The sequence below is a fragment of the Pimephales promelas genome, chromosome 8 (assembly GCF_988280905.1).
Source record: "Pimephales promelas chromosome 8, fPimPro1.hap1.1, whole genome shotgun sequence".
NCBI lineage: Eukaryota > Metazoa > Chordata > Actinopteri > Cypriniformes > Leuciscidae > Pimephales > Pimephales promelas.
In genome coordinates, this window is record NC_142776.1 from 6,011,432 (window position 1) to 6,023,539 (window position 12,108).

The 12,108-nt window shown below is 36.2% G+C and overlaps 1 protein-coding gene and 1 non-coding gene across 3 annotated transcripts; one reads left to right on the forward strand and one right to left on the reverse strand.

The window, feature by feature from the left end:
• Positions 1 to 487: 487 nt before the first annotated feature.
• On the reverse strand, positions 488 to 11,352 carry ift56 (intraflagellar transport 56). 2 transcript variants are annotated; one of them, XM_039663850.2, is made up of 18 exons: positions 11,021 to 11,352; positions 10,116 to 10,262; positions 9,926 to 10,018; positions 9,170 to 9,284; positions 8,792 to 8,841; positions 8,555 to 8,700; positions 8,210 to 8,381; positions 6,756 to 6,933; positions 6,602 to 6,657; positions 5,025 to 5,057; positions 4,838 to 4,891; positions 4,647 to 4,710; positions 3,709 to 3,797; positions 3,543 to 3,626; positions 3,390 to 3,459; positions 3,084 to 3,190; positions 2,743 to 2,876; positions 488 to 970 (listed from the first exon to the last, which is right to left on the reverse strand). In XM_039663850.2, exons 1-18 carry the CDS (start codon positions 11,021 to 11,023, stop codon positions 859 to 861), a joined length of 1,707 nt encoding a protein of 568 aa, XP_039519784.1. In that variant the 5' UTR covers positions 11,024 to 11,352; the 3' UTR covers positions 488 to 858. The 2 variants fall into 2 exon arrangements, with proteins under 2 accessions (XP_039519784.1, XP_039519785.1); XM_039663851.2 differs by lacking the exon at positions 5,025 to 5,057.
• Positions 11,353 to 11,606: 254 nt separating this feature from the next.
• trnar-ccu (transfer RNA arginine (anticodon CCU)) lies at positions 11,607 to 11,679 on the forward strand. Its single transcript has one exon. It is a non-coding gene; the product is annotated as a tRNA-Arg (tRNA).
• Positions 11,680 to 12,108: the final 429 nt, after the last annotated feature.

Genomic DNA, 12,108 nt, shown 5'->3' on the forward strand with positions numbered 1-12,108 from the left:
GTACATTTATTATGGTATTTTCTTCATCTTTGTTAGCGTTAGATAATAAAAATTCAACTGTTCATTCATAGATTATGTTAGCTGAGGACCATTAAATGATTTAATAATATTAAGATTTAACTTTTGACATTTTCATTTATTTATTAGTAATGTTAAACTAAGAATAATAAATGCTTTAAAAGTATTTGTTTTTTATGTCAACTAATGTTATTGTAAAGTGTTAAAAAATTAATTTATGAATTGATGTTATAAGAGCATATTAATTCACCTTTTCTGTGAGGTTGTCACATTGTGCTTTTAATAGATATAATTGTATTAGTCATTGATGTCACTTGTTCCAAAAGTATAAAAATATCATGCCCAAGCTATACTATTCACACTGATGAATCTTCATAGATACACACTCTATATAATTATATAAAACCTATAATATACTAACAGACATTTAGTGTTCCCAGACAAAACAATTAAAGGCTTATGCTGCCTCAAGAATGAAAAGATATAACTTTATTTGCTGCATTGTTGTCCATATCACAAAAAACATACAAGGATACATTGTAAATATAGTTTTCTTTTTGTGACAACTGAAATTATATATAAAAAGATATAATGTAACAAACACTAAATAAATGTCATAGGGAGGCTGCAGTTATTGTAGCCTTTTAAGAACATGAGATGTTTTTTTCCTTCTAAGATTCATCTGAAATGTTGTGCTAATCACATATTTTGTTGACAGACAAACAAGTAGACATAAAGATATCATTCAAAAAAATATATTTTTAATAACATTTACAAAAAAAATTATAATAATATCCAAGACCAAGTACTAGTGTGTGTTTGGCTCATTTGTAAAGGTAATCATAGAGCCACTCTGTTGTCTTTGGCCCATTTCTTCATGATGCGGATGATGTACTCAACTTGTGGGTTGCCAGTGCTTCTCAACATTGGCAAAACCTCCTTCAGTGTTTCTCTGAAAACAAAACAGAATACAAAAAGAAAAGAAAAACATAAACATAAAAAACATGACCTGAGTTTACAAACTCAGTCTCAGTGAGTTAATGGTGGTGCAGAACTGGGTGAGCTACAGCTGTCAATTTTAGCGCAAATATCCAAAACCTCTAAATTATCAATATGATTCTACAATCTACAACATCGGACTGATAGCTAAAGAAATTAGCAAGTAAAAGACCTTTAGTGTAGTTCTTAAAAAAAGTCCCTCCTTTAGGTTGTGGTGCACATGTATTTGCTGTGAATATTTTTACATATTTTTATAAACTAAGAATAACTATTTATTTTAAGATTAACATTTACTGTACTGAATGAATTTAGGTTTACTTGATTATTCATACATGTGATTTTTCTATAAAAAAATATTAAAATTATTTGTTCATCACTTAATCATCATTGTATTGAATTGCATTATATTTTTATTTCCCGTAATAAAAACAACAGCGCTTTGATTATAAAACTAAGCATTTAAATATGATCTTATTAAGACTAATATTATTGAGATATATAGTAATAACTGACACGTCTATGCATTTTATGCATTTCTCCAAAAGCATGAACTCTATATCCTCCTATATGATATGAGCAATAAAACAGTGTCAAATATGATACTCAAGATTAACACATATTAAAACACTTTTATATATTTTATCTAAAGGTTCAATAAACAGTTCCATTTAAAAAAAAAAAAAACTATTATTTCATATATCAGGCTTTACATGGTTAAGTAAATAACTAATAAGAGAGTTTAGTTTAATCATGTGAACCTATAGTAATGGCTTTAAAGGGATACTTCAGGATTTAGCATTAAGCTTTGTATTAGTAGAAAACCTGTAGTATTTTCGAATTACCGTGCTTTGCACCCTCATATTTCCCTGAGACGAGAGATTTAGGTATTTTTTGTCTGGAATGACGATTTTTGCGTCATCGGAGGATTTTTTGGCTGGAGGCTAAAGACTACAGTCAGTAGTAGGGTCTGTCCCGCATGTCCTCAACCCGCCCATAGAGGGTGGGATCTCACTCACAGAATGTATACATAGTGTCAGCCATCTTTTTTTGGAAGCTAAGCTAGCAGGCTCTTGTTCTGTGGAGAAAGCCGAGTAGTAAGGGTTACCATCCTCTCTTTTCTTGACATGTCCGGCCGCCGATGTCCGGGATTCAGCTTTTGCTTTCTGCAGTCGCCATTCATTGTTTTCATGCACAGCTTTTGTTTCAATCTAACTGAAATCATTCGCGATTGGTGAATTTGAATGTATTGTTTACATGAATGCTAAACAAGTGATCGGTTGATGTGCGTTTTAACATTGCCAAGAAAATTCCCACTCCTCCGTGAGAGATACGAGACCAGTCTCTCATCGGAAATCACACCACCGCTCGCCTCAGTAAACGTAATGAATGGCGACTGTAGAAAGCAAAAGCCGAATCACGGACATTTTGGGCGATCTCGAAACACATTTTCGGGCAGACTCATCGCGGAGACTCACTAGTAGTCCAGACTTGTTGTTTAACTACTGCGCTCTGTTACCGGTAGGCGTGGCCACCTAGGGCGGCAAAGCAAGTGCATTCTGGGAGTTGTTGTCTTTCATCTACATAAGCAAAAAATAAATTTTCTGGCTTTTCTCAGTCTAGAAAGCTCCAAATTCAAAACAAAAATCACATTTCTTCTTTATAAATGACCCATTTATAAACATTCATCCCTTTAACTCATTGCTCAGGTATGGCATCGGTTCATACCTGGACTCTCGGCCTGCCAGTATGAGCTGGAAGATCCCAACACATGCTCCACGCTTCCCTTCCCAGTACTCAGGGTTTTGATCCAGTCTCTCTAAAGCATCAAACGCTTTTGCCGCATAGTAGAACTGCCCCATCTGAAAAGAGGTCATAGAAGAAATATAAATAATCAAATGAAACTTCAGAAGAAAGCCTTTTTGGGGACAACTTCTGAAGGTGTCTGGACGACAGTGGGCTGAACAAATGGTTATCCTCTAAGGTGGTTATAGTAATATGTTAGTGACATAATGAAGCGGATATATTAATGAGAATGTGTTTCCAGTCACAGGTTCATACTATGGCACCTTGTAGCAGTCGTTTGCGATGAGCTGCAGGAGGCTGAAAGGGTCGGATGAGGTTTCCAGCCTCAGATAAAGCTCCCAGGCCTGTCGAGCTTTCTGATTCATGATGTCTACAACATAGGGGGAGGATGACATCAGAGAGTGAGTGGTCTGATGTGTCTACAGAAATGATTCATCAAAAAGAGTTGCGTTTCCAAAGACTATCTGAGCCATTCATCTTCTTTACAAGCAAAGCAGAAAATTTACTAAAGAAGAATAGAAAATCAGCTGGCCACAGATCAAAACTTTTGGACACATAGAGGAACCTACAGCAGCGTGCCAACCAGCTGAGGTAAACGTAATCGTTCTTGATCTTCTCAGTCTGGATGAGCAGGAACACCTGTTGTTCACATAAATTCAGATTTAGTCAGACTTGCACTTGGTTCCTAAATCATGTTAACTGAACCCCATAGTATTCTGTACCTCTTCAGCCTCCTTGTAGTTTCCCAGGGCAGCCTTGGCCTGAGCGTAGTTAAAGCTGAATGTGTCGTCGTTGTAGAAGTAACTCTGCCGGGAAACCAGATGACTATTTGAGGATGAAGTGTTTATGTTTCTGCTCTCGATTCAAACACCATGATATGTGAATTACCTTGACTGAGTTGAGATATATTAGCACATCTTCAAACTGTTTCAGCAGGAAGAAACAAGAGGCCATACACTGCCTGCCCGGTATTGTGTCTTATAAAAAAAAAAGACATAATTAAATGCATTTTACATGTCCAGGGCAGAATAAACAGCATCCTTTAATGTACAAATCTGAAGATGAACAAAGATGAACTGAGAAATCAAATTTTCCTTGAGCTTTTGACATCTAAGAGGTCATCATATTATAAAATATCCTGTAAGTTTCAGAACTGAAAACGTCCTTGTTAGTCCAATAAAAGCTTTTATTGACACCAGCCCCAGCAAACGACTCGTTTTTAAAAGTGGGGAACTATGACGACAAAGAGGATAAAACCATCGCACAGCCGTTGAAGAGGACCAACATTCCACAGGCCACAATCAACAACCTGATCAACTCAATGCGAAGGAGATGTGTTGCAAATGGTGGTCACATCAGATACTGACTGGTTTTCGGACCCCCCAATACAGTAAATTAGCCTCTTGATATGGCACACCTGTGAGGTGGATGGATTATCTCGGCAAAGGAGAAGTGCTCACTAACACAGATTTAGACAGATTTGTGAACAATATTTGAGAGAAATAGGCCTCAAAGAGCTAAGGCCTTTCAAAGTCTTAGATCTTTGAGCTCTTGAAAAATGGGGGCAAAAACCAAAGTGTTGCGTTTATAATTTTGTTCAGTGTGTAATAATATATCATATATTTGATTTTGACCTTGTTAGTCACAAATTACATTTAGAACTAAAATAGAAAGGACGTCTAATTGAAAGCCACCTTTTCAATGTAGGTTCAGGCATAGTTTGTGCCAAGAAAACAAACTCTGTCACTGACTCTCAACACGGCACAGGGGCCCGGCTGCTGAACCAGCGCTAATACTGTTATTGTTAGCCTAAACAATGATGTTACCGCATTCACTGGCTGAGCCTCCAACCAGCTGGAAAAACTGCTGCGCAATTTTTAAATGGTCCCTCTGTAAAAATACACAAACATATAACGAGATTAGAGAACATAGATTTGGGAAACGTGCACAAAGGCTTTGCTGAGAAATGGAGTTTGAGAGGAAATGCTGTTAACTGATATAAATAAACCTCACGAACCGATCCAATTTCTTGTCCCAAAGCAGCATTCACCACCCCCTTCAGAATATATTCCTGTAAATCACACCAGAGAAGAAAATGTTATCACTACTAGACCCACAATGTATTTTAAAGGTCATTAAACCCTAAAATACATTTTAAAGGGATTGTTCACCCAAAAATTTGAATTCTGTCATCATTTACTCACCCTCATGTCGTTCCAAAGCCGTACTTCGTTCATCTTCGGAAAACAAATGAAGATATTTTTAATGACATCTGAGAGCTTTCTGTCCCTCAATTGACAGCTACACAAATACCACTTTGACTCTTCAAAAAGTTCATACGAGATTGTAAAACTAAGTGGTTTAGTCCAAATTTTCTGAAGAGACACGATCACTTAATTTGATGAACAGATTGAATGTAAGCTTTTATTCACATATAAACATTGATCAACTCACACATCAGTTGAGGTAAATGGAAGCTCAAGTGTGTTCGCTTCGCATGCGAGAACCAATGAGGTTCATTCTCGTGTAACGCGGCACAATTGAACTTCAGCAAGAGGTTTGTTCTCACGTGTCACGCAGGTTTGGTAGAGCTTCTGTTTATGTCCGTTGATCAATGTTTATATGTGAATAAAAGCCTAAATTCAATCTGTTCATCATACAAAGCGATCAAGTTTCTTTAGAAAATTCTGACTTAAAGGGATAGTTCACTTTGAAATTAATTTTTGGTATGTTTTAGCTTACCTCAAGGGCATCCAAGATGTAGGTGTCTTTGTTTCCACAGTATTTTCAATTTTGATATTTTTAGGTCAAACTGTTTGTGTCTATCAGTCATATAATGGAGGTCTATGGTCACCACCTCAAAGAGCATGCACAGAGAAGTCCAAATTAAACATGATTTAATGACTCATAAATGTAAGTACACATTGATGGCCTAAGACACCAAACGAGCGGTTTGTGTGAGAAAACAAACAGTTTTTATAGCGTTTTTAACTCTTGTAACCACAGCCATGTCCAAGTGATCTAAAGGGCGCAGGCGATTTGTGGCTGTGGTAACAAGAGGTAAAAACAAAATAAATACTGTTCGTTTTCTCACACAAACCGCTCGTTTCGTGTCTTAGGCCATCAATGTGTACTAACATTTATGAGTCATTAAATCATGTTTAATTTGGACTTCTCTGTGCATGCTCTTTGAGGTGGCGACCATAGACCTCCATTATATGACTGATAGACATGAACAGTTTGACCTAAAAATATCAAAATTGAAACTCCTGTGGAAACAAAGACACCTACATCTTGGATGCCCTTTAATGTATGCTAAAACATACCAAAAATTAATTTCAAAGTGAACTATCCCTTTAACTGCTCAAATGGATTAGTTTTACAATCTCTTTACGAAGATAAACGAAAGTCTCACAGGCTTGGAATGACATAAAGGTTATTAATTAATGACACAATTTTTATTTTTGGGTGAACAATCCCTTTAACCTATGTACAGGTTGCACATCAATGACAACAGCACTCATTCGCCTGATTTCACAATTTATGTTTAATATTAAGGGGAACAATTTCTGTGTTTTTCAGAATCATTTCTTTCTTCCAGTTTAAAAAGCGTAGTTGCACCAAATTTGAGGTATACGTTTATTTGGAGTGGTGATTGCCTGACGTGTCAACGTCGTCAGTTTCTGAGCTTTTCTCTGCCTTATTCGTGATAATGAACTATTTTAATACAATCAATGCGCTGTATATATGAGAGAAACAAGCATTAGTGTGACCTAAATACCTGGGGTGTGGTCGGCTCAAGGTCTTTGATGAGTTTGTAGGCTTCCTGAATGTCATCTAAAAGTCAGATGACAAAGTTAATAACTAACCTGATTAGCCAGTCTTGCTGTATCTGCTAAAGACAAAAGGCCACACCTGATCACTGATCAACATACCTTGTCTGAGATAATAGATGACCAGGTTGAGTCTGGCCTCTGATATAACGTCAATCAGAGGAGGCAAAACCTGCAAGGCCCCCTCACCCCCGCGAAACACCACCAGATTGTGCTGGATGAGCTCTTTAGCAAACTGAAACGAGCTGGAGGAGATGTCTATAAGGTTCTTCAACTCAGTCTAAAGAGTCAAGAAGAAGAAAACCGTGAATTAGAGAATTTAAAACCAACATGCATTTTACTTTCAGTTCATTAAAACATCAGTTCATGTTTCCTCTAAAAGACCTAAAACCAGTCTTACCAACAGTTCATATCACATTTCTTAATCCAATCAAATCACAAATGGATCAAATAAATTGCTAAAATTTTTGAAGATTTTTTTTTTATATTCAGCAAGGATGCATTAAATTTTGGTTAATTTTTAAATACATTTTATTTAGCTCTTTTGAACCTTCTATTTAATAAAGAATCCTGAAAAAAAATATTGTTTTTGACATTTTAAATTTTGAAATGTTTTTTTTTTTGAGCAGCAAATGAATGAACATATTAGAATGATTTCTGAAGGATCATGTGACACTGAAGACTGGAGTAATGGTTCTGAAAATTCATTATATATATTTAATATATAGAAAACAGTTATTTTAAATTGTAATAATAATTTAGAATTTTACTGTGTTTACTGTATTTTTTATCAATTAAATACAGCCTTGTGTAGGGCTGTAAAAATATATCGTGCCACAACTTATCGCAATACAAAAATGCAACACTACATATCGTGGATAGTTCCCCAAAAACTAAAAAATGACTAAAAACTAAAAAATGACTGTGAGAAAAAATTCAAGTTTTCAGAGTTTTAGTGTCAGTACTAAATTAAACTACAATATATAATGTTGATTATAATGTATAATAATGCAATGGGGGAATATTTGTGGGTCCTGATAATGCCAAATGTCTGATGTTACCTGACATTTAAATTCAATATATCTAGTCAGTGACAGAGTGCCAGCATATTCATCTAAAATAATTCTGTATTTTCAGCTTCAGAATAATGAATATTTTTATTTTGGTGTCACCATTGTCCTTGGGTTACAAGCACCACGCCCAAGCATATTCATTTAAACCCACAATGTAATTTCAAATTTAGCATTGTAATCAACAGTGCAACCTTTTACCAGATGTCTTGGAGTATCACAATGATATTGTATTGTGAGTTTAGTATCGTGATATGTATCGAATCGTGACATGAGGGTATCGTCACACCCCTATTGATGAGCAAATCTCTTTTATAAATCGTTTGAATGGTAGAGTATTTCACATTACCAAATGAAAATGCATTGTAAATTAAAGTTGTCTTAAAGTTCATAATCATCAAAGTAACTTTGGCCTTGACTACAAAACCTCAGGCCCTAATGTTATAAAATAATTTGTGTATTTGTACACATATTAGTGTAGCTGACCTCAGCAGCTTTGCCATTGTAGAGTCTGAAGTGGTTGCAGGCTTTGAGGTTGAGGGCGATAGTAGAGTCAGGAATACTCTGCAGATACACGGCCAACACCTCCTGAGACACGTCATAATAATCCAGCTTATAGTAACACAGAGCCACATAAACATTCAGGGCAAGAAAGTCTCTGTAGGATTTGAGAGAGACAAATCATGAGTCAATGAATGTGTTGACTCTCAATGTAATAAAGATAAATGTTCACGCTTTTTTATATGATTATGTTTTCGCATAAATGCATTTTATTGTTTCTCAGAGATGCTTGATCACATGTTGATGTGATGACGATGTGTTGTGACGCACCTGTTCTGCAGTAAGATGCGTTTGTAGATGTCAATGGCCTCCTGGTAATGAGAGCGCATGTAGTGAATGGAAGCCAAGCTCAGTTGGTCCTCTGTCACGTCCTCCAGGTTCTGGTGGAAACCCATCAGCTTCTTTTCGTCATTGAACTTCAGAGAGACAAAGCAGATAATGCCATTATCTTCAATGCGCTACCATAAAAATGTCATGTAGGGGATGAAATATTATGGAAAAACTAACCTTATGAGCTAAGTGAAAGAGTAGGCGATTCTGAAGCTGAGATTTTGGCCCTGAAAAAGACAGCATGCTGTAACATTTGGATGATGAGCTACAAAAACATATATATTTCTAATAAATTCAGTTCTTTTTTATTCATAGAAGAATCCTGAAAATGAAAATATACCATGGTTTCAACAAAATTGATAATTTTTTGAGCAGCAAATGATTTCTGAAGGATCATGTGACACTGAAGACTGTAATGAATATTCAGCTTTTCAATATATTAAAACAGAAAAAAGCGATTATAAATCATGCTATTCCCAAATGCGCCCAGACTTCTGTCAAAAACTTGTGCAAGTTTTAGCAACCCCAACCTGTTGAAAGGTTGTGAAGACAAACCTTTTAGTGCTGCCTCCTCTGCCTCGGAATAAAGCCCCAGGAAAAAGAGCGCACAGCCCAGAAATACCCAAACATCCTCAGGACAATCTGGCCTCAAAGTGAGCGCCTTGTACTCCTGGATAAATGAGACAAGTAAGAATATTTCATGTTACATACAACTAATTTAAATCAGCCATAATGTCACTCTAAAGCCCCTTTCACACAAAGCTTTGATCCCAGACAATTGCCATAGATTTGTTAGAGTGCCTTCTGAGTGAAGACACTCTAATTGAATCTTTTCCTGAGTCAATTCGTTCGTTGATTGAACCAAATGACTCGGAAAAAGATTCGTTCATTTTGATGAACGAGTTCGAACAGGAGAGTCACAAACGTTCGTCACAGAACAGAGGAAGGTGAGCATTTGAACTTTATTATATATTTATTAAATGAGCGATCTTTTCACTTGATAAGACCCTTATTCGTCGTCTGGAATCGTTTAAAGCCCTTTGAACAGTTTGCACTGAAACTGTCTTTTGGACCTTGAACCGTTGCCACTGAAGTGCATTATATGGAGAAAATCCTGGAATGTTTTCATCAAAAACCTTAATTTCTTTTCGACTGAAGAAAGAATGACATGGACATCTTGGATGACATTAGGGTGAGTAAATTATCAGCAAAAGCTTTTTTCAAAAGTGAACTACTCCTTTAAAATGATTCATCCCCCAACCAAGCATGAACAGACTGGAGCCAACATTCTACAGAATCTCTTTCTCTTACCTCCATTGCTCTCTGGTGGTCCCCCAAATGAAAGGCACAGAATCCGATCCAAAGGTCTGCATGCTCCACTGACTCTCCGCCATTACGCTGGAACTGATATTAAAGGAGAGTTTAAAGTGTATGAAAGTTCATAAGATCATGTAAACGTCATGGAGTTGTAATCTTAGGTCTCATGTGGTTGTTTTTGTACCTCTAATAGAGTCAGAGATCCCAGGTAGTCTCTTTGGTTTAGATAATCCTCAAGTTTTGGAATCTTTCTCGTTTTATTTTTCTTTTTCTTCTCATTGGAACTGGTGGACGCCTCTCCCCCCACTGCTGGTTTCATCCGTGATAAGAGCTTCAGAACAGAAACAAGAGTTTGGTGCTATTAGGATGTACAACAGTTCATCTAAATTATATTATTTCAAAATAAGTACATAAACATAACTTACTCCAGTTTGTAATCATTCATGTACATATCAATGTATCCACTCATTTAGAACAATAGCCTGAGAAAACCTACTTATTTTATCCGAAGCTATATGTGCATATTTTGTGCAAGTTTAATCATTGGCTATTTTACAAAACATTTGCACAATCCTTTACACATTAGTCATGCATTATAGCTTATCTTTGCACAAAGTGACTATTTTATAGGTAATTTATTGCATTTATTATAGATAGTAACGTTAAGCATTATTATTACTGTATAAACTACGAAAACAGTTTTTCTGCTTCATTTTTTGTGTAAATCGTGACATTTTTCAGGATTATTTGATGAATAGGAAGTTTAAAGTATTTGAAATAGAAATCTTTTGTAAAGGGAGTTTAGTTATTATAATAATTAAACTGGCAATGAATACAACTATAACTTAATTCAAAAAGTAATAAGCCACCAGCAAAATACATATTTAACAATAAGGATTTTTAAAGTGACATTAGTGACAAGATGAGCAAGTGACAAAGTGACCGGATGAGCACATTTTCTTGAATCCATATATATGACGGCTAACGTTACACTAAAACACAATTAACGTTACGCTTGCTTGCTTAGTGCAATTTATTGTATGATTTTAATAACAAACCAAATCCAGCAGTTTGTTGGTTGATACTCACCATGGTGATTATGATTCACTGTCCCCAAAAACAGTCCTGAAACTAACTTAACCAGTCATTTTACAATCACTCTGACCACCATAAAGCCCACACGCAACACAAACAACGCTGATTTAATGTTAGAACCGTTAGCTGCTAATCCAGGAACAGTTCTGTAGATGAGGTGAAATAGCCAGATAGCCTGCTAGCTAGCAAACTTGCTAAGCGACTATGTTTAGGTATGCACACAAGATGTTAAGTGACGTTATTCGTTCGCCTTTGAACAACACACCCGATCCTCCTGAACTAAATAAAATAATATATAATAACACAGAGCACTCCAGAGGCCGTGGAGTTGTGAGCATTTCCCTAGCTAATCTCTACTGCCGTGTTTAGCGGCGCGGCATCACACTGTTGCTATGCAACCCATTCTTTACTAGATCCGACTAGATTAATGGCAGAGGACCCCATAATATGATTCTTTCACATAGTTTTGATCGAAAGATGATTAAAATATATCATAGGGATACCGAAAAATTATATGTATATATTTTTTTATTATTATTATCACATTATCATGTATTATTGTCACTCTAGTACTGGGAAAGCCCCAGTGGCCTAATGGATAAGGCACTGGCCTCCTAAGCCAGGGATTGTGGGTTCGAGTCCCATCTGGGGTGGAACGTTTTCGTTATAAAATATATACTACGACCATTTGATTAGTACATGTGTCCAAGACCTCCTGGGAAGTTTGAAATCAATGTTGTTGCACCAGCTGACATCTGTCATTATCATTGTTTTATCTCAAGATGCACATGAGTAATTTTTCTTCTTCTAAGGCACACTAAGATACTTAAATGTCCTAATTGAACTAAGGCCTAATCCTGGCTTAAATGTAAGCCCTGTCTGTGAAACCAGGCCTTAAAGGACAACTCTGGTGCAAAACGAACCTTTGGTCTAGTAACACATTGGTATTGAGTCGACTGTTCTCTCCGTGCTATTACATGGAAATCCTTGAATTATATCAGTTTATTAAAATATATGGGTGACTAACAGCAATGACTACAAGTGGAAAAGGGGTCCCATACTTTCATATGAGATTCACAGTT

Excerpts from the sequence above, each read along its gene's own strand:
- ift56 (XM_039663850.2), bottom strand. Across the intron at positions 6,934-8,209 it reads ACAATGGCAAAGCTGCTGAG|ACTGAGTTGAAGAACCTTAT; the intron begins GTCAGCTACACT and ends TTGACTCTTTAG. Across the intron at positions 3,460-3,542 it reads ACTACAAGGAGGCTGAAGAG|GTGTTCCTGCTCATCCAGAC; the intron begins GTACAGAATACT and ends TGTGAACAACAG.